Raw genomic sequence first — 20,334 nt, 5'->3', positions numbered from 1 at the left:
CAGCCCCTCCAGCACAAACCTTTCCCTGTGGGATATGTCACCTGCTCTCTAGGGAAATGGAGCTGTGGGCAAGCCCATGGCATCCAGGCACCAAACCTGGGCACAGGGGCTGACCCCAGGGCAGGCAAGGGGTGCCCCAACAGCAGGGTAGTTACAACAGGGAGAGCACGGGAGGGACGTTTGGGGTGGGGAGGGTGGCTTCAGCCCCTGTTCCTCTCCTCTGGCCGGCTCAGGGCTGGAAGCACTCTACGGGGTCATTGGAATCGGGCAGGATGTTGCAGTTGATGGGCCAGAGGATGCCGAGGAGGCCGAGGGACTGCTGGCAGCGCAGCTCTGCTGCCAGGCACACGGCCCGGCAGGGCTGCAGCACCCCCCCATCCGGGGTGCACTTGGGCACGAAGAGGCTGCAGATGAGCAGGCGGAGGTGCTGGTAACACGCCAGCTCCATCAGCGTCTGGGGACAGCGGGGACAGCGGCGTGAGCCGGCGGGGTGCGCTGAGGGCAGCCCCACGGGCAGCCCCGGGCAGCTCACCTGGTAGTCCTGCAGCACCTCTGCAGCTCCCTCCTGGTCCGGGATGGCCAGCCAGATGTTGGGGAAGGAGGTGGCGTTGTAGCCCAGCCCCAGGCACATCTCCACTTCCACGGGCTCGCAGACAGACCCTGCCACAGGGAGAGGGGATTCACTTGTGCCAGCGGCAGCGCTGCCCACCGGCTGTGCCAGCCTGTGCCCCGGGGGACACCCAGGGTGGCACTCACCGAAGGCAGGGTAGGACACCCCGGTGCAGTTCAGCTCATCGGTGCCGTCGGGGCAGTCGTGCCAGCCATCACACACAGATTCCAGTGCCCTGCACTCACCATTCCCACAGGAAAACTCCGCGGGGCTGCAGGTCTCTGGAAGGGGAGAGGGCAGGGCATGGCTAGGAGTCAGCATGTTGCCATACTGACCACCCCTGGCTACACCCTGTCCAGCTTTGGGACATCCCAAATTCCCTTATTTTGTGTTATTTGGGGGCAGCCCTCAGGTCGTGGATCATGCCCTCTGTGCTGGTGAGCCCTTCCAGGTCACATCCCCATGGCTGCATTTATATATAAATTTATAGGGTAAATCAGGTGAGGTGGCCCTGGGGGTCTCTCGCTCCAAGCAGGGTCAGCTGTGAAACAAGAGTTGTTTTTCCCAAGTTTTTATCCAGCCTGGCCTTGAAGCCCCCCCAAGGATGGAGGTGGCACAACCCACCCTGGGCAGCCTGTGCCTCCGCTGGGCTACCTACTCTCTGTGGCATTGCGGGCTTGGTAGGTGGCAAAGAACCCATCATCTGCAACTCCCTCGTCCGCCACGAAGAGGATGGTCATGACATGCCGTGAGGAGGTCAGGGTGGGTGGCAGCTGGTGGCCACAGAACCTGCCGAGGTCATGGGATGAGGGATGGGGTCAGGGTGCTGAGCAGCACCTCCCCAAACCCTGCCTTTCTGGTGGCTCCTTCCCACCAGCCAGCCCCGTGCCTCAGTTTCCCCAGGTGAGCCACGGCCCCTGTGGCACCAGAGTGGCGCAGCAGGTCTGGGGGTGTCGGGTACCTGCCCATGAGGCTGGCGGTCCCCGTGCCCGCGCTGTCGTGCACCTCCACGAAGTCGAAGCTGCAGTCCTCGTGTGACTCCAGGCTGAAGTTGTGGAAGTGCAGGTCGATGACGTGGCCCAGGGGCACGGAGATCTGCCAGAGGCACAGCTGCGGGGCGGGGGGCAGCCGGCGACACCCGTGAAGCTGGGCAGGGGCACCCCCAGCTCTCCCCGGGGCAGGGGTTGCCTTCCTCCCCGCCCGCCCTCATCCTCACCGCGCTCCCACGGGACCCCTTCTCTCACCTGCTGGTGTGGGTATGGCTGGGGGTGGTTCGGGGTGGACAAGTGCCCCTCCAAGGCGGTCAGCGGCCCCCCGCATTCTGGAGGAACACACGGACACAGGCAGATTTACCCTGCTCCTCTCCCTGCCCTCCCTGTCCCCACTCCCGCCCATGCCGGGGTGCCGGTGGCGATCTCTCCCGCTGCAGGTGGGGCTCTCTCCCGCCCACCTTTGTGTTTCAGGCTGCAGTTGGCCTCGTCGCTCCTGTCCGTGCAGTCGTGGAAGCCGTCGCACACGAAGCCCAGCTGGAGGCAGAGCCCCTGGTCACACAGGTGCTCGTCCCAGGCGCAGCTCTCTGCACGCAGCCACAGACAGCCAGGCTGGTGGGGGGTCCCGCCGGGCACCCCTCGCTCCCCGCGGGCTGTCCCCATGCGAGGGGCGCTGGCAGTGCCCTGCCCCGGGGACTCACTCTCGGCGGGGGCCACGGCGCGGTAGCGGGCGCTGAAGCCCTGGGCGCCCACGCTGCTGTCGGACACGAAGGTGACCCGCAGGCGATTGGAGTCGGTGTTGTAGGTCGGGGGGGGCACGTTGCCACAAAACCTGGGGGCACAGCGAGCGCTGGCACCGCTCGCTGCCCCCGCCCCGCTGCCCCGCCACGCTCCCCAGGTGTGAGGAGCCCTACCTGGCCGGGCTCCCCCGAGCCGGGGCGGGGGCTGTGCCGCCGGTGCCAAGCTCCTCGTAGAGCTCCAGGCGGTCGAAGAGGCAGGAGGCCGTGCCCTCCACGCTGAAGGTCTCCATCCTCAGCTGGATGGCGAGGCCGGCGCCCACCTCGATGCGCCAGATGCAGAGGGCGTTTGGGGGGTAGGGGCCGGGGTAGTTGGGGGAGCTGAAGGAGCCCTCGGGGCCCCGCAGGGTCCCTCCGCAGGCTGAACGAGGCAACAGCGTGGGCATGAGCTGGAGAGGGGCACCCCCATCCCAAAACACTGCCCCGCTCGGGACTTACCCGGTGCTGCTGTGCGGGCCGTGGGCAGCCAGCTCTCGGTTGGGGTGGCGGCTGTTTTGGGGACCGGAGGATCCTTTCGGATGGGTGCTGTGCTGGTGGTGACAGTGCCACGGGCGGGCAGGGCAGTGGCCGGAGCGCCGGGGGGATGTGGGGATGTCAGCTCTGTGCCCAGGGAAGAGCAGGGACTGCTCAGCCCCAGCGGGGAGGGAAGGGGCTCAGGAAGCCCACCCAGCCAGCCCTGTGCTCCCACCCTACCCACAGATGCGCAGCTGCCAGGGTGTGTAGCTGCCACACGGCTCTCCCAGGGAGAGATACAGACGGCGATACTGCCACATCCCACGGACACGGAAATCCCCCTTGCTCCCCTGTGTCACCCTCTCTGCACAGCGGGCAGGCCCCGGGATGTTTTCTGCTGCCCTTCTCCCACTCTGAGCCGGTTCTGTGTCCCCCACCCGGCCACAGCAGCCCCTCGGCTCGGCACTCACGGTGGATGACGATGCCGAGCAGGAGGGCGATGAGGAAGAGCAGGATGGTGCTCATCAGAGCCACGCAGAGCCAAGTGAACTTGCAGTCGGCGCGGTACCTCCAGCCCACCTGTGCCCAGAGCTGCTGGCCTGGAGGCGAGGACAGCGGGCAGAGCCGGGGTGCTGCTGAGCCGCACCTCCCTGCACGGCTGGCTCAGCCCTCGCTGGGCACGTCCCCGCGGTGCTAATGTGTCCCCAAGCAGCCCCAGAGCCCAGCACCCCGCTCCTGGTGTGTGTACAAGCCCCCAGGCTGGTACCGAGGCCGTCCCGGCGTGGTGCGGGGCCGGTCCCATCCTTGTCTGGCGGGCGCTCCACGCTCGGTTCCGCCCGCGGCTCCTCGCCCTCAAACACGGGGTTGCAGAACTCGGTCTGTGGGACAGCGAGCGCGGGTGGCACCCTGGGGACCCGTGGGTCAGCAGTCCCCACACCCCCTGCCCTACCTTGCTGCCGTCCAGGGCCTCGGGGCAAAGCGTGATTTCCGTGAAGTCCTTCATGGCAGCAGGCGGTGCCCGGCGCAGCCTGGCTAGAATCGTGCCCGGTGCCCTGTGCCCCCCAGCCCCACCGCCCGCTCCTCCCCAGCTGCCCCCATGGGCCCCGGGGCCGGGGGTGGTGGCAGTGCCAGCTCTACAGGTGGCAGCCCGCAGCGCACCCGAGAGCCATGCCCGCCGTGCCGGGAGTGCGGGGAGCCCCGGGACGCTGCAGCCCCAGTCCCCTGTGCAGGCCCCTTCCCCCTCGCCCCGCTAATCCAGCTCAGCTGAGGATGCCGAGGTCAGACTCTGGCACAGAGAACCGGCGTCTTAAAGGGGAATGAGTTCTCGCGCCCATCCCGCTGGGAGCCCATCCCCAAGGGACCCTTCTGGTGGGGTCCCCACACGGGACCTTGGTTTTGGAGCTGCCTCCAGGCTCCTCAGTGCTCAGGGCAGCGCTGACGGGGCTGTGTGGGGGACCCTGGGCTGAGCGTGTCCCTCCTGCCCTCGCTGGGTGCCTGGGCTCTGCCACCTGCATTCCCGCTGCCCCTTAATGCCCGTCTCCGGCCCTAAGCAGGGGAGAAAGGGGCCATTGTTCAGGGCTTTTGAGGGAAGAGCGTGGGCACGGGGGAGCTCCGTGGGGCTGGAAAAGCTCCTTCTCTCTCCAAGCGCTGCCACCTGCACCCACATCTCCCTCGCTCCAGGCGAACCCCGACTGTTCCCGGTCCGTGGGCACTCCTGGGTTACCACCGGTGTCTTCCCAGAGACAAAACACACGCACCCAACGCCCTGTTCAAGCTCAAATTTATTCCTGCACGAGTCTCCCTTGTATGAGACACTTCCCACCCACCTTGCTTACACAGTAAACAAGCCACCTGCCAAGCAGCATCGCTGCCCCAGCCCAGCTCCTGCCGCGGGCAGCCCCCCTTTCCCATCCTGTCCCCCCTGAACCCCGCTGGGATGCCCCAGGCTGGGCAGGATGCTGGTGGCAGCGCTCAGCCCGTGCCCGCAGGGCAGCGAGGGCGAAGCCGGCCGGGTGTGGGTTGGATGGAGCTGCCTCGAGGGCTGGGATGGTGCCCGTGTCTCCTCCCGCTGCACCTCAGGCAAGGCAGGATGGGGAGGAGAATAAATTAAAGGCTAAAAAGGCCACTGGCATTTGCTAGCTGGAGGACAGAGCAGCAGGGCGGGTCCCCGGGTACCCAGGGGGGCTCCTGACCACAGGGAGAAAAAAAAGCCCCGATTGCAGATGGTCCCGGAAAGCCACCGTCCTCCCCTCCCTCTCCCGCACAGGTTCCTGTGCGACCCCCACGGCCCCCGCTCCCCTAAATGGTTTAAGGCACCGTCGTATGAGGAGGCAGGTAAAAACCTACCCGGAGCAGCCCCCGGCACAAGTCCCTGGAGAGGCAGGAAGCGGTGGGGGGCTCCAGGCTGAAGCGAAGTCCACTATAAATACATATAAATTCCACAAAATGTTTTCCTGCTCCTGTCCGTGAGTCTGGGCCTGGACTCAGGCTGCTTTGAGGAGTGTGTGTGGGGCAGCTGCAGGGGATGTGCTGCCTGAGACGGGACAGAGGCTGCTGGAGGGCTGGAGTCCTTTGCCAGGAGGTTTGGAAGTGCCAGGAGGAGGTCGGGACCAGTTCATGAATCTTCTGGGATGGCCAAGCAGATACAGGAGTGGCAAGAGGCCACGAGGGATGTGTGAGGCTCTCCTGGGTCCCCAGCTCTGGGTGCTGTCCCAGGGGAGCAGAGGTCCTGGTTGAGTCAATGGGACAGGTGGCCCCATTCTTGTAGAGTCCGTTGCTCAGGATTTTTATTACACACACAAAAAAAAAAAAAAAAAAAAAAAAAAAAAAAGAAAAAAGAAAGAAAAAAAGAAAAAAAAAAGAAAAAAAAAGAAACTAAAACCCCGAGGTAAAAACCAAAGGCCAGCAATCAGAAGGCGCCTGAGCTGCCTGAGCCCTGTCCTGTCATGAGTCCCTCCTCAGCTGGGATGTCCTTGCCCGGGCTCTGATCCTGGCTGTCCCCAGCCTCCCTCTGCAGCTGCCTCGGGGCTGTCTCCTCTTCGCCTCCCTCTTGCTCTGGGGGGGCCGAATGCCCGAACCGCGGCGGAGCCGGCTCTGAGGGGTGGCACGGGGGGTCTCCAGGGAGGCAGGGCTGGCTACATGCGGGAGGACGGGCTGGCCAGCTCGTAGAAGAGCAGGTAGGCATCGCTGCTGCGCACGTGGCTCGAGGACATGGGGGTGACGCTGCAGAGAGGGGGAGAGGAGAGCTGTGAGCAGCGGGGACGGGATGCCCTGAGCAGGGGGTCCCTGCTCGCTGTCCCACCCCTGGCTCACCGCGAGTCGTTGAAGCTGTGCCACTCGCTGGACACAGGGCTCTTGCAGTAGGCTGTGTAGTGTCCCCCCATGGTGGTGCCCGAGTGGTTGGAGACGGCGTAGAGGTTGTAAACGGCGTGGTCTGTGGGGAGCAGGGGGGCTGCTCAGCCCTGCTGCCCCACAAAGTGCCAGCGCTGAGCCCCCCACACTGCCACCAGCTCCGGCAGTGGATTCCGTGCCTCCCACCCCTCACGCCTCTGCCCCCCGCCAGCTGGGGACACCAGGAGTCACCACGAGCTCAGGGCTGGGATTAGGGGTTTGCAGGGGCAGGGACTCACTGCAGCTCTGCGAGGCGAATTCCCGGAGGTCCAGGTCCTTCAGCGGGAAGTTGACGAAGGTGGTGAGTTTGCTGCTTCGTATCCTGGCCTCAGAGAAACGCTTCAGGTCTGGAGGGTCACGTCAAGGAGCCAAAGGGACAAAGGGGAGCCTGCAATAATCCATCTGTCCCCCCCCCACAACAGCCCCTGTCCCTGTCCCTCTGCCCGAAGGATACGAAGCACCAGGATCTTGGGGAACTTCTGGATGCTGAATTTTTTGGTGCACCTTGTCCTGGCTTTGCAGCGACAACACGTCTGTGGGAGGCAAGCAGCACAAGCAGGAGGGTGAGGGCACTGCCCACATCCTGGCAACACAAGCACAGAGGGGAAGGGGCCCCAGGGACCCCCTGCCCCATACCGGTTTCTCGTCCCCATCCAGCACGTCCTCTTTGGTGAAGAGCCGGAGGCAATCCATGAGCGTCACCTCCCCGTAGCCTTTCTGTGGCAGTACAGTGATGGTTAGGGACAGGGAGTGTGGGACAGGGAGCATGGGAGCGGGATCCCTGGGCTCCCTCACCTTGGGGATGGGCAGGGACAGGTCCCAGAAGGGGTCAAAGGCTGTGGAGCAGTAGCCGCACTCACTGCAGGTCAGAGAACTCTTCAGCTGCCCAACGAAGAGGTCTGGTGGGGTGGGACAGAGCAGGGTGAGACCCCTGGTTCCCCACCCTGCTCCCAGCCCAGCCCTGTCCTCCCTTCCCCCAGCCCTGCTCACCGCTGATGCGGCTGTCCTCCCTCTCCTGGTACCTCCTCCACATCTGCCGGCTCTTCTCATCGTCACTGCAAGGATGGGGACAAGCAGGGCACTGAGCATGGCCTGAGGGACACCAGCCCCGCCACCCAGCCCAGAGGGACCCGTGTGCTCACTGTCCCTGGGCTGGCCTTGCGGGCAGTGAACTCTTGTGGGGCTGTGCAGTGCCAGCACTTACGGGAGGTGATCCAGGGTGTCGGTGCTGGCCCGGGGCCGCATCAGCACACGGTTCACCTCGCTGTGCAGCCCGTCCAGCAGGAACCGCAGGAATTCCTGTGCATCCTGCTGGCTGCAAGACAGGGGGCATGGCCAGTGAGAGGCTGTGGGGGGCTTGACTCCCCCCACCACCCTGCACCCACCCCCCTCACTTGTAGCCAACGAAGCGTGGGGCGTATCTCTGGATCTGCGTCTTGAACTCGGAGGGGCTCACGCTCTCGTTGGGGGACGAGGTCCAGAGCAGCTGAATCAGCTTTGCAAACTCTGCAGGTAGAGAGGCAGGTCAGCAGCGGGGTGGCACGGCTATGGCTCCAAGGGGACAGCTCAGGGCCACGCTCTGGGGTCCCAGGGCCTGATCCGCCAGGGCCAGGCAGCCCAAGGAGGAGCATCGAGCTCTGAGTGGGGGTCCCACAGGCTGTGGGGTGTCCCAGGGGTGTGCTGCAGGGATGTGCTGCAGGAATTGCTGCAGGGAAGCCCCTGCAGCCACCAGGGGCCGGGGATGGGCAGTTACCTGACATGAGCGCCGTGCGCATGCGGCTGTTGTTGTTGAGGTCCCGCAGGTACTGGTTCTGCAGGCAGTAATCCCGCAGCTCCTTGGTGTTGCTCAGGCACTGCAGGATGGAGTTCATGAAGCACTGGGGGAGGCAGAAGAGAAAACCATGGCAACGGGGAGCAGAGGGAGGCAGGCCATGGCAGGGGGACACCTGGGGCGGGTGGGCACAGGACAGGGATGAAACCATGAGGAGCAGGGGAAGCTCTTCCTCAGGCAGCACCGTGGGGAGAGGAGTGTAGGGAGCTGCTGGGGTGAGGGTGTGGGGGGCGAGGTGAAGGGACAGGGCTCCCCCTGCCCCACAGATGTTCCCAGTGTGAGCAGGAGGCCTGGGGACACACTCACCGTGTTGCCGAGGTTCCGCAGGCCGGTCAGCCCCTGCACGGCCTTGGAGCTCTGCAGAGAGAGGGAACAGGGCTGGAAGGGTGGCGGGCTGGCCATGCCTGTGGGCAGCCCAGCGAGGCCATGGTGCCACAGAGCTGCCTGTGGAGCGGACCCTCAGGTGCCAGCAGAGGCCCCATCCCGCTGTGACATCATGGGCAGCACCGAGCAGCTCTCCGGGCCAAGGGCCTGGTCACAAACCATGGCTGCCCTACCCTGTCCTGCTGGCCCAAGACAACGCACAGAGCTCAAAGATCTCCCTGCCTGGCAACACTTTTGCCCCATGCCCAGGATTGCAGGTCAGGCCAGCAGCCCTGCCTCCCCTAGGGACACTGGCTCATGGCAGTGCCCTGGGCCTGCCCCTCGCTGCAGGAGGAGCACAGTGCCCTGTCACTGCCTGTCTGATCCATGCCAGCCGTCCATCCCCTCCAGGACACCCCGCACAAGCGCAGCCCAGACTTTGACACAGCCGTTTTTGCAGGATAAAGTCCACCTGGGAAAGTGCAAGCCCAGCCATTGTGACAGCCAGCCCAGAGAACAGGGCTGTGTGCCCAGCAGTGCCTTCCCAGCCACTTGCTGTGCACAGCCCTGGCTGTGCTGCACCTGTGCCGTGGGCTGGCAATTCCAGGTGCTCCAGGTGCTCCCTGAGCCGGGAAAAGATGGGCATGGGCAGCGTGACACCAGGAAGTGTCATCACTCTTTGCTGGAGAGACGAGAACACAGAGGGTTCTAGGGGTGCCAGCATGCACTACAGGATGCTGCTGGGGGGCACTGCTGGGAGGCCAGGGGTCCTGCTCCCAACCCTGCATAGGGAGCAGGATGAACCTCCCCAGAGCAGGGTGGGGGTCTGACAGGGCCTGCGGGGTCACCCTGCTGATGGTGCTCCCCCAGATGCCCAGGATTTAAGGATCCTTAGGCAAAGGGCCCAGCTGCCCACCTCAGGTTTGAGGAGGAGGAGAGGAGGCGAGAGGAGGGGAGGGGGCCCAGCAGCTCCGAAATAGCAGCAGCTGGTGTGTGTGTGTGGGAGGTGCTGAGCACCCAGCCCTGACAGCAGCCCAAAATAACCCAGATCCAGTTACACGTGCTCCTTAGCGACGGCGCAGGCATCACCCACCGCGGCAGGGACCGGCACCAGCGGGGACCCGGCCACCCTGCGTGGGCACACGCGGCTCTGCCGGACTGACCGGCTGCCCTCTGTGCCATCGAGTGCCCCCGCAGTGCCCAGAGCACAGGGGTGTCCCCAGATGTGGCTGCTCATGGCTGTCAGTGCCGGGGGGTTGCTGTCCAAAAGTGCCTGGCAGCTTCCCGGTGCCTTCCTGGGCTGGAGGCAGGTTCAGCTGGGCACAGGGTGCCAGCAGGATGTGACAGGTCAGTGCCACCCCACGGCTGGAGAAGCTGGCCTGGATCTGGTCTCTGAGCAGATGGCCACAGGAGAGGAGGGCCTGTGTCCCAACAACCTACATCCATCCCTCGGAGGATCTGAACCCCAAGGTCCTGCTCGTGTCCCCACACCGACCCCAGGGAAGGTCACGGTGCCAGGTGTGAGCAGCAACCCCCAGGAGCTGCCCCAGTGTGCCCCAGCCATCCCCACCAGGACGTGCTGGTCCAGTTGCCCTGGTTGGGCAGCTCCCACCGTGTGCCAGGAGGGACCGGCCAGTCCTGCCCCTGTGGATGCAAACCTCCCCACAGATCCTGCATTCCCCCACAGCCAGGTCCCAGCTGTCCTCACAGAGCCTGGAACAACCCCAGGGGAAGGCTGGACCTGAGGAGGGGGTGTCAGGTGCTCCCCTAGCGTGGCACAAGCCCTGTGTGCACCGAGGTGTTATTTCCCCCCCTGGATTTCCCTCCCCTGGGTGACTCAACTCCAGCTAATCCCCCTCTCCCGTACAGGGCTTTATCTAGGACACGACATGCTCAGAGGCGGTGAAGGAGAGCTGGCTCACGCGGCGCGGCTGGGGACTCCCCGAGGCTGCACCGCAGGACGGGGACAAGGGACAGGCGATGGGGACAAGGGACAAGATCCTGATCGTCCTGCCCCATCCAGGTCCGCATGCCAGGAGCCTGTTGGGGCAGCAGGACAAGCAGAGCAGCCAGACTTACATAAGTGCCCAGCCCCTGCCCTCCTTGCCCCTTGCTCTGCCATCGCTGCAGGAGAGATCTGTCCCGGCACTGTGGCTCTGGGGACAGCCGAGTTCACTCCGATGACACCGCCAAGGGGCTCAGTGTGGCCAGCAGACCCTACCTTACGGTGGGACACGGGGACCTGGCCAAGGTCACCGCAAGGACAGGGCTGGGAGAGGAACCCAGGTGTCCTGACACGTGCAGTTCACCTGCTCCCTGCCACCCTGGGACACCGGGACACGCCGTCCCCACGGGCGGCTGGGAGGGCACCCACCCCCAGGCACCCATCCTCGGGCACGGGGCATGGCACAGGGCACCCCGAGCTCCCCAGGGAGGGCAGGGGGTGTCCCCTTCTCCGCCCCCAAGCCGGGGGACGGGGGGCTGCGGGCATCTCGTACCTTGGTCTTGTTGAGGACGAGCCCGACAAAGGTGGAGACCAGCAGGGACCCTGGCATGGAGGTGCGGGGCCGCAGGTCCTTGTGAAGGTCGGGGAGCGCGGGGGGCTCCTCGGGCAGCGTCACGGTGTAGGAATCCCTCATGGTGGCCCCGGCGGGCACCGCAGGACGGCGGGGAGCAGCCGCGGGCAGCGGGGTGCCAGGGACCACCGGCCGGGCCGCTCTCGCCCAGGGCCGGCTGCAGCCGGGGGCGCGGGGCCGGGCGCGGAGCCCCCCGTGCCGGGCGTGCGGGGCCGGAGCCGGTGCCGGCTGCGGGGCTGACGGCACCTGAGCGGCTCTGACATCAAATGGGTGGAGAGGCGGCAGCCGGGCTCGGTGACGGCTCGGTGACGGCTCGGTGACGGCCAGCCCCCGCGCACCGCGTGGTACAGCGCGCCGGGAGCCAGGGGGGCCCGCGAGGGGCGGCTCTGCCCCGGGGACACGCTCCGGAACGGGGCGGCGACACCGCCCCGGCTCCGGGGGGCTGCGGGGGGCCGCGGTGCCCCCTCGGCATCTCTCTCAGGACGGCTCCCGTACCCCAACAGCGGCACCGTGGGGGCAGCGGGGCGGCAGCCGGAGGAGCGCCTGCCCCCCCAGCGCTCCCCCCGTGCTCCCAGCCCGGCGTGCCCAGGGCCGGTGGCACCGGCTGTCCGGCCCCGGGAGCGCTGTGCTCCGGGCAGGCGCTGGGCACGGAGCGGGGCTCCCCAGCTGGGGGTTGCTCGCCAAAATTGCCGTGGTAAATGTGGGACGGTCCCACAGCATGTGGGTGCAAGGGGTGCCTGTGCTCAGAGAGGGGCTGCGGGCTGCTAGACAGGGTTGTGGGGCTCCCGGGCATGTGCCCTTCCTGCAGTGCCAATGCCAGATTCCCAGGCAGTGATATTTTGTGGGAACCCCCCTCTTTGGGGGATGCATTGGCGCTGAGCTCAGAGGATATTTCAGCGCCCTGCGCTGGGGAAAACTCCCCGCACTCCCTACGAGGAGCAAAGACCCCACCTGGTGTCTCGCCTCGGTAAACTGAGGCACGGCACGGGCAGGGCTCCAGCTCTTCTCCTGCAGCAAGGGCAGATGCGGAGACTGGCAGGGAGCCCGGGTGTCCTGCGTCCTAGTCCTGCGTCTCCCGCTGCTTCACCCCTCTGACCGCGGCAGGACGAGCGCCGGAGCCCTGCGCCGACTGTGCGTGCCCAGGTGTTCCTCTGCCTGCTCAGGGAAATTTCCACGGGCAAGCAGGGCAGGGAGTGCGGGTAGGCTGCTCTGACCGAGCCACAGCCTCCAACCTCATCGAGAGGGTTCTAAGAAGAGCCTCCTTTCCTCCTCTGGAGCCCCCAAAACACCCCCATCCAGAGGCAGGGGCTGCTGAATCCTGCTGGCTGCAGATGCAGCCTCCCTGTCGAGAGGAGCTCGGCACAGCCAGCCGAGGGGCTGGCTGGGGACGGGGGGGAGGAGGGAGGAAAGGAGGGAGACTATTTTTGGCACCAGCAAAAATATCTGAGGAGGCATCTTGCAGCGTTATTCATCTGCAGGGCCAGGGCTCTTTTGCATCACAACAGGAGGCCTGTCGTAATCGGGGCCTGCGCTCACACGTGTGTACATGTACACACCCCGCGCTGTGTACGGCGTACACACACACGGGGACACGGTGTGCGCGCCGGGCACACACCCCACTGCCCCCCTGCAGCCTGCCAGCCTGCCCTGCCATGCCCAGGGGCACGGCCTGGGGCACAGCTCCCCAATATCCAGGGCTCCTGCCACCCCGCAGGATGGGCACCGGTGCACAGCCGGCCCCGAGCGCTGTGCAGGGAGCTGGGGCAGCTCTCCCTGCGGGGATGCGCGGTGCTGGCCCAGCCGGTTCCATGGCAAGAGGGCGGTTCAGCCACATCCCGTGTTGAACCGAGTGCCCCGGTGACGCCGAGTGCCCCAGACCGAATTCTCCTCCAGCCGGAGAGCGGCGTGCAGGCTCTGAGGGCGAGGCTGGAGCGGGACAGAGAAGGGGACAGCCGGTGGGATAGCATCACCCAGAGCCAGTCCCTTGCCCTCAGCTGGCCCCTCTGCAGCGGTGACCTTCTGCCGCGGGCAGAGGTTGCCACGGGCCCGGTTGGCACCGCGGTGACAGGCAGGGCCAGCCAGCCCTGGCTGCGGGCCAGCGATGTCAGCTGCTCAGGATGGGACTGCAGAGAGCTGCCGGCGGTTCCGTGGGTGGCCCTGGCCTTCTGACCCTATGTACACCCGGGGTGGTTAATGGGCCGGCACAGCTCCAGTCCTGCCCCCTGCCAGACTGCCCTTCCCGGGAGCCAGCACCGCCCTGCAGCTCCGCAGGCACAGCCTCTCGCTGAAACCACACCTTCACACACCTCCCTTTGCCCATGGGGTGGTAAACTGAGGCACGAAGTGATGGTGAGGGTAAGGACACACAGAGACACCCTCACTCCTGGCTGCGAACCCCTGCGGACGGCGGTTTCTGTGGCACAGAGGCAGGAAGGAGGCAGAGATGGAAAACGGGATGGGGAGGAGGCAGGGGCCAGCCCCGCTGTCGCCTGGCTGCGTCAGGAGCGGGTGCTGCTGACACTGCCCTCGGGGCTGGGCAATGGGGCAGAACCGATGGCAGCTCCGGGGCTGCAGCCTGCGCTTGTTTCCGGCACCTGGCACGGCCGCAGGCACCCAAGTCTGGTTTACGATCGGGACATTTGCTTCCCGGCTTGGGAAAGGGAGGGAATAAAGCACAGCAGTGGAAAATAGCAGGTGTGCCCATCAAAGCACCAAGGAAACCTAAGCCAGTGTCACTGACCCTGCCTGCCCTGGCATGGGTGTCTGTCCCAGCGCCCTGAGCCACCTTTGCCACTAATCAGCCCAGGCTTGTTCACGTGCAGACCACAGTGCTGTGGTTCGGGACTTGCACAGCCCCCGCTGCCCCCAAACATCCCACGGGAGCAGCCTGGCACCCCACCACAGTGTGTGGGAACACGGGGTGGGGACCCTGCAGTGACAGTGTGGGCTTCTGTGAGAGCCAGCGGCTCCAGCAGCTGCTGGGTCCCCCCTTGGTCCCCCCCACCAGGGCCTGGTGTGGGAGGGGGAGGCAGGAATTCCCTTCCACAGCACTGATCCTCCACTGCCCTGACTCCCCAGCCCGCTCCCTCACCCCAGGACTGGGGCCAGGCTTGAGGCAGTGGGACCCACACCACGGCAGGGCACTGCTGAGGGTGGTTCTGTGGGGGAAGACACTGGGGACGGCACAGGGAGGGATGTGGGGGCACTGGCTTCGAAGGGAAACATTGCTGGGGATTTTTTTCTGCTTTCCTATGAGCAGGACAGGACTTCTCCTCGCGGTTTGGCAGATGGCGGTGGGACAGAGACGCAGGGAAGCAAAGGGCAGGTCAGACCATGGGTGAATGGAGGGTGACTGGAAAGACAGCGGGAGACAACGCAGGCAGAGCCTGGCCAGATCTTGGAAGGAAACCTGAGTGGAAAATTACCAGGCTGCTCCCCTGCACGGGCTGCGTGTGCGGTGCCTGCTCCCGGCCCGGGCTGGGGCTCTGGGGACGCTGCAGCACCGATGGGGACGTGAGGTACCGAGTAGCTGCCAACACGTGTGGTGCTGCCCAGAGCAGCGCTGCCATGGGGAACCCCCTGCTCTGGGCACAGGCTGGGCCACAGGGCCCCAAAGTGCCAGCAGTGCATGGTGCCAGGGACCTGGCATCGCTGGGCATCGAGTCACTGTGGCAGAGCCAGCACCAGACAAACCAGCTGTCCCAGCACGATGAGCGCCCAGCCCGCTCATGTCACCTTCCCTATCTGGGATGAGGCAGCAGGAAATCCTCGTCAGCCCCACATGGGGCCAGAGCCATCACCTGCTGTCACATGCATGCAGAAAGTGCAGCGGGCACAATCCTGGGCACAGGCTGCTCCTGCCTCCTTGGGGAGCGTCCCCTGCGAGCTCAGCCCCTCGGAGGACACCCACCCGCACACGGCTGCCTCAGCAGCTCCAGCCGGGACTGCTGCGCCAGCAAGGGCATCTCGGAGGGTCACACGCAGAACTGAGGCACGGAGCAGCACAATCAGGCTCCCAGGCAGAGCACGGGTGCCCCAGGCTCCTCAGCTCACCACAAGCACGGCCCACATCCCCTCCCAGCTCAGCTCCGTCCCCCACCCGCAGCCAGCCCCGCGTACCGTGGGGTCCTGGGCGGACACGTCGCAGCGCTCATCGCTCCTCTCGCAGGGCTGGCTGGAGCAGCGGGTGCCCGAGGGTGGCAGGGTGGCCTGAGAGGGGCTGAGGTGGCCGGTGGAGAGGCTGCCGTGGTGGCTTTTCCTCCCGTAGCTCTCCAGGTAGCCACGCACGTAGTCGGAGTGAGTGGCAGCCTGGTACAGACCCTGCAGGTTGCCGAGCTCCGGGCGGCCGCGGGTGCTGAGCGCGCCGGCCGCGGGCAGGTAGGCGCTGTCTGAGGTGTGCAGCCCCGAGAAATCCCGCGCCAGGTCCGAGTGGCTGATGGATTTGTGGCGGCTCAGGGGCGCTGTGGAGGGCAGGTAGCCCGTGGGGCTGCCGCTGAAGGTGTAGCAGGCACCGCCGCTGAGCCCGGCGCCGGGCGGCCGCGGCTGCGTGCGGATGTACGAGGGGCTCAGGCGGATGCTGGGGTCGGGGTACAGCCGGCTGCTGTCATAGCCGCCGGTGGGGGACAGCCCCCCAGCGTGGTGGTAGCGGGGGGACGGCAGGTAGCTGGCTTTGAAGCCGATTTTGTCGCTGTCTGCGTAGGCGGGGGCCAGGGTGGATCCATAGGAGCTGTAGGAGCTGTAGCCGCTGGGCACTTTGCTGTAGGTGCTCTCGGCGTAGCGGGAGGAGTCCACGTATCGCTTCAGCGTGGAGGAGAGCTGGGACATGCTGGAGGCTGGGGGTCAGCAGGGTGTCCCGGAGGCATTGGCTGCAAGGGAAGAGCCCAGGGATCAGCTTCCACAGGCCCTGGTCAGCAGGGCACCCACCAGATCCCACAGAACAGCTCCTGCCTCGCCTGGCGATCCTGGGAGACAGAGGGGATCCAGGGGCTGTTGGTCCCAGTGTGGCCATGGCTCCTGCCACCTGCCAGCCTTCCTGGAGAGCCTGGGACAGCAGGACCCGGCTGGCACTGCCACCCCATGCTCCCAGACACCTCATACCACAGAAGGGAGCCTCAGGGCACAGCCAGATGCACCCAACGTCCCCACAGACACCAAGGAACTGCAGCAGTCACCTCTGCCCCAGCCGTGGCATCCCTGCCACACCATCCCGTGGCTGTCCCACTCTTGGGGGTGGAGTGAGGCACTCCTCCAGGAGGCCTGGTCACAGGATGGTGCTCAGGCCCAGCTCTGGCTGAGACAGGCAGGTGGGATGGACTGATCCAGCCAGCCCAGCACTTTCCCCTGGTTACTCACAGGGAGCGCTGGGGCTTGGCAATGGTGCTGGCTGACATTTCAGTGAGAGGGAAACTGAGGCAAGGTCAGCATCTGAGCAGCTTTTCTGTCTCCCTGCCATGGCTGTGCCCCACGAGCCTCCATCAGTAATTCAAGCCGAGAGTCATCCTGGTGAGGTGGCAGCCGTGCCACTGCCAGCCAGGCAGTCAGCCCTGGGTCCCCACAGAGAGCTGGTGGCTCCCGCACAGGGCAGGAGAGGAACACACAGAGACAGGCACAGAGGCCCCCAGAGCACACAGAGAGCCAGCCCGGAGCAGGGACAGGGCAGCGTGGCAGCCAGCAGTCCCCAAACACGGGCTGTCAGGAACTGGAGGAGAGTTTACCCTCAGCACCCACACTGGCTGGATCCCTACCTGTCCTGGGCTGTGGGTGGCTCTGGGGCAGGCAGGACCCCAGCCGAGCTCCTCTGCCCCGGCTGCTGGTGCTCAGCTCCCGGGGTGACTGGTGTCCCTTCCCTGGCAGGACAGTGGCTCATGTGGCTCCGAGAGTCTCCAGTCACCCGGGAGATGACCCTGATTCAAAGGCTTTTCCCAGCCCAGCCAGGGCGGGCTCTGGCCCGGCTCCAAGCCAGGAGGTGCCGGAGCCTGCTCTTGGCCCGTCCCTTGCACGGCCCCGGCGGCACCGAGGGCACAGCCGGGCTTGGGGACGGGAGCCGGATCCCGGCAAGAGGAGCCCCCGGTGCTCACTCCCTGCCTGGCCCTGGGGGGACACCTCCTCCTGCTCAGAGCCCCTCAGGGTGAGCGTGCAAACACCCGGGAATGCGTTAGGAAAAGGTGAGGAGAGACAGCAGCCAGCCCCCGTGGGCTCCTGCCTGGCAGCCCGGCTCTGCTGTTCTTGCCCAGGGAGCAGCATCCCACAGCAGAGAGGGAAATATTTACAAGCAGCAGCGAGGTGGAGCGCACAGACCTGTTTGGGGACGGAGGCTGAAGGGTGAATAATCTGCTCCCAGGCAAGGGCTCCACGAAACACCCGTCTCTTCCCAGCCTGGCTGCGGCTGCCCTCACCAGGAGCGTGGCTCTGCCAGTCAGGATTTGACATAGGCAGTGGGGAATTTCGCTCAGAGGGAGTGGGACCCCAGCCAAGGGACTGGCACTCGAGTGCCAGGATGAGAATGACGGAGCCCCTGGGCTCCCAGGGAGCACATGCCTGGCTGCCTGCCCTGCTGGGGCACGGGGCAGCCTGGCACACGCACTGCCCCTGCTCCCCACCTCGCCAGCAGAGATGATCTTGGCTTGGGACAGTGCCAGGACAGTCCCACGCCATCATCCCCTGCCAGGTGCCCACGGTTTGTCCTGGCACCAGCAGCAGCAGGAGAGCACCAGCTCGGGAACAGGAGGGCAGCAGGTGCTCCTGGCAGCAGGACAGGTCTCCACAGGGCAGCACCTGCCCTGGGGATGCGGAGGAGCCGATGGAGGGATGCAGGGTCAGGAGCGGGCACTGGCCCCGGACACGGGAGCTACCCCATTCCTTGGGAAGAGAGGCCTTACCATGCAGGAATGTCACATCTGCCAGGCTTGCCTGTGCTTCCAAGTCCACATGTCACATCCGAGCAGACCCCAGGGCGGCGGGAGAGCGGAGCGTGGCAGGAGCCAGAGGAGCTGAGGGGGTGTGAGAAAACCCCGGTTCCTCCCAGCGCTTCCTGGGCTGCCTGGCCCCTCCCTACCCGTCATTGTGCTGAGCTTTCCTCCTGCCTGGCAAAGCCTTGGGGCCAGCACGGCTGAGTCAGGGCCTCCTGCACCCTCATCATCCTCGCGGGGTGTCAGGGGAAGCTGAGGCACAGGAATGTCCGGTCTGAGTTCACGTGGCCAGGGAGGAGCAGTGCCACGACATGGGACAGGGACACCATGGGGCTGCTCAGGGTGCTGGGGAGTCCTGCCCTGGCCTCCAGCTCCGGCAGCCTCCCCAGTGGGAAGCTCAGCTCAAAGTGAGGAGGCAGAACCCTCACTCTGGGGGCAGAGAATCAGAGCCCCTGCTCTGTCCCCAGCTGCTGTCCTGCCCGTGTCCCGTGGCAGGTGTCCCCTCTGTCCTGCCCGTGTCCCGTGGCAGGTGTCCCCTCTGTCCTGCCCGTGTCCCGTGGCAGGTGTCCCCTCTGTCCTGCCCGTGCCCGGTGGCAGCTGTCCCCCTCGGTGGCCACGGAGCCCCAGAGCGGGCTCAGCTCAGCTTACACAGCGCTGGCTCCATCCAAGGTGTCACAGCACAGCTGCTTCTCGCTTACGCAGGCTCGGAGCTGTGTCCCCTGTCCCCTGAGACACAATGTCCCAGCCTGGAGGTTACGTGGGAGCTCCCAGGACTCTGCAGTGGTGGAGGCAGAGAGGGGACCCTGTGGGAGGCACATCGCACGCTCCAGAGTACGAGGGGTTTGGGGATGAGGGGCTCTGTGTCCGGCTGATCGTGCCAGCAGGGTGGGAACGCCTCCTGCCCTCCATTCCCCAAGGGAAACAAGGCACAGAATCCCTCCAGGTATCCATTTCCCTCCGGGAAGGCTGACCCCGAGCAGCCCTGGGGGGAATGTGCCACAAAACGTTTGTTCCCTGGAAGGGACTGGAGTCACCCATGTCGAGAGATGGGGACTGCAGTACCTCTGCCACAGCCCCCCACCACTCCCACCCCCCAAAGTGCCAGGCCATGCCCAAGGTCACTCATCCAGCCCAGGGCCCTGTCCCTGCCAGCCCTGGGGCTCAGAACCCTCCAAGCCCACAGCACATGGCCGGGAGTCATCGCCCCGGCCTCGCTGCGTGCTGCTGACACATCCCCACCCTGCTGCCCCCAGGCAGCCACCCCCAAACCCACGGGGGACCCTGACGTAAGAGCCAGGGCATGAGTTACTGCTCTGAGGTCTGGGGGTGGCCAAAAAAAGAAGGGACCCTCGGGCAGGCGGCTCTGCCCACGCCGGGGGACGAGGAGGGTGCTGGGGAGGGCGGCTCAAAGCCGGAATTTTGTGCGTGAACTCTGGAGAGAAACCTCTCCCCCTTATCCAGCTGAAGGAAGGGAGGGGGCAGCGTTGTCTGTGCCCGTGTCCCCCTCCCCGGGGCGGTGTCCCCACGGCACTCACCTGCATGTGGCGCGGGTGGCCGATGGCTGCTCAGGGCACGGCGAGGGACCACCAGCCAGGCATTCGGGGATGCCCTCGGGGCCGATCCTGCCTCCGTGGGGAGCTTCCCCCGACAGCGGAGATGGGCGATGTGCAGATGGGCAGCAGCCGAGCCCTTTGCAGGGGACAGGGGACAGGACACCCCCGGCTCAGCCCCTCCACCCCGGGACGGAGCGCGGTGGCCGGAGGGGGCCGAGCCCGAGGGTTGTGGGGCCACGTAAAAACAGCACCGCAGAAATTCAGGGCTCAGGTTACCAGCCAGATAAATATAGTGTCTCTATCTGACCTCACAGGGCGCTGAAATGCTCCTCTCGCATTCCAGCCTGGGGAGGCTTAAAGGGGACGTGAAGCCGGGGGGGCTGGTGGCCCACGGCAAGGGGGTGCCAGCCCACGCTGCGGGGACAGCGGGGGCTGTGGGAATGGAGAAGGAGAACTGAGGGTGAGCGTAAGGAAGGGAGAGATTTGGGGAGGGAAGTCGAGGTCCAGAACGGAAAGAATAGAGGAAGGGTTAAGGGAAGGAGCAGGGGGGGGGACACAAATTGATGTGTGGGGGGCAGGGAGGCACAAAAAAGGGGTGGTCGTGGTTGCCAGTAAGGTGTAGAGTAGAGCTTCATGGTGAGGGGAGGAGTTGGACTGGGTTTTGCCCCCCTTGGGGTGAGCTGTAGGGAGAAGAGTCCCCGTTAAACCTTCAGCAAAGGTGGGCATGGGGCAGCTGGCGTGGCGTGGCCACCCCTGGTGGATCCATGGGGACACCGGGCTCCGGGACGCCCGACCCGCCCGGGGTACGGCACCTGCGTGGCCGTGACTCAGCGAGCATCTGCCGAGGATAATGAGGAGGGATGT

General features: G+C 65.7%; 2 protein-coding genes across 3 annotated transcripts; both read right to left on the bottom strand.

Moving 5' to 3' along the window:
• Nucleotides 1-229: 229 nt before the first annotated feature.
• On the bottom strand, nt 230-3,852 carry MFRP (membrane frizzled-related protein). Its single transcript, XM_086861477.1, has 13 exons — nt 3,799-3,852; nt 3,616-3,727; nt 3,320-3,448; nt 2,835-2,996; nt 2,514-2,757; nt 2,301-2,431; nt 2,061-2,186; nt 1,855-1,931; nt 1,572-1,720; nt 1,269-1,399; nt 757-891; nt 533-660; nt 230-454 (listed from the first exon to the last, which is right to left on the bottom strand). The coding sequence occupies exons 1-13, from the start codon at nt 3,850-3,852 to the stop codon at nt 230-232; spliced, it is 1,803 nt and encodes a 600-aa protein (XP_086717603.1).
• Nucleotides 3,853-4,612: 760 nt separating this feature from the next.
• On the bottom strand, nt 4,613-19,774 carry USP2 (ubiquitin specific peptidase 2). Of its 2 annotated transcripts, XM_023941447.2 has the most exons (13): nt 19,453-19,774; nt 15,129-15,874; nt 8,377-8,427; nt 7,993-8,116; nt 7,634-7,745; nt 7,444-7,554; nt 7,230-7,294; nt 7,035-7,138; nt 6,876-6,956; nt 6,694-6,772; nt 6,479-6,586; nt 6,162-6,282; nt 4,613-6,071 (listed from the first exon to the last, which is right to left on the bottom strand). In XM_023941447.2, exons 2-13 carry the CDS (start codon nt 15,831-15,833, stop codon nt 5,984-5,986), a joined length of 1,749 nt encoding a protein of 582 aa, XP_023797215.2. In that variant the 5' UTR covers nt 15,834-15,874; nt 19,453-19,774; the 3' UTR covers nt 4,613-5,983. The 2 variants fall into 2 exon arrangements, with proteins under 2 accessions (XP_023797215.2, XP_023797216.2); XM_023941448.2 differs by lacking the exons at nt 15,129-15,874; nt 19,453-19,774 and adding an exon at nt 10,932-11,106.
• Nucleotides 19,775-20,334: the final 560 nt, after the last annotated feature.

This window comes from Cyanistes caeruleus, chromosome 23, assembly GCF_971803275.1.
Source record: "Cyanistes caeruleus chromosome 23, bCyaCae1.hap1.1, whole genome shotgun sequence".
Classification (NCBI taxonomy): domain Eukaryota; kingdom Metazoa; phylum Chordata; class Aves; order Passeriformes; family Paridae; genus Cyanistes; species Cyanistes caeruleus.
Note: the sequence above shows the minus strand (reverse complement) of the source record. Positions and strands in the feature narration are given on the sequence as shown.

Excerpts from the sequence above, each read along its gene's own strand:
- MFRP (XM_086861477.1), bottom strand. The coding sequence starts at position 3,852 with ATGAAGGACTTCACGGAAATCACGCTTTGCCCCGAGGCCCTGGACGGC. Across the intron at positions 2,432-2,513 it reads GCTCGGGGGAGCCCGGCCAG|GTTTTGTGGCAACGTGCCCC; the intron begins GTAGGGCTCCTC and ends CTGTGCCCCCAG. Across the intron at positions 455-532 it reads AGGTGCTGCAGGACTACCAG|ACGCTGATGGAGCTGGCGTG; the intron begins GTGAGCTGCCCG and ends CGCTGTCCCCAG.
- USP2 (XM_023941447.2), bottom strand. The coding sequence starts at position 15,833 with ATGTCCCAGCTCTCCTCCACGCTGAAGCGATACGTGGACTCCTCCCGC. Across the intron at positions 7,746-7,992 it reads GCGCACGGCGCTCATGTCAG|AGTTTGCAAAGCTGATTCAG; the intron begins GTAACTGCCCAT and ends CTCTACCTGCAG. Across the intron at positions 7,555-7,633 it reads CCACGCTTCGTTGGCTACAA|CCAGCAGGATGCACAGGAAT; the intron begins GTGAGGGGGGTG and ends CCTGTCTTGCAG.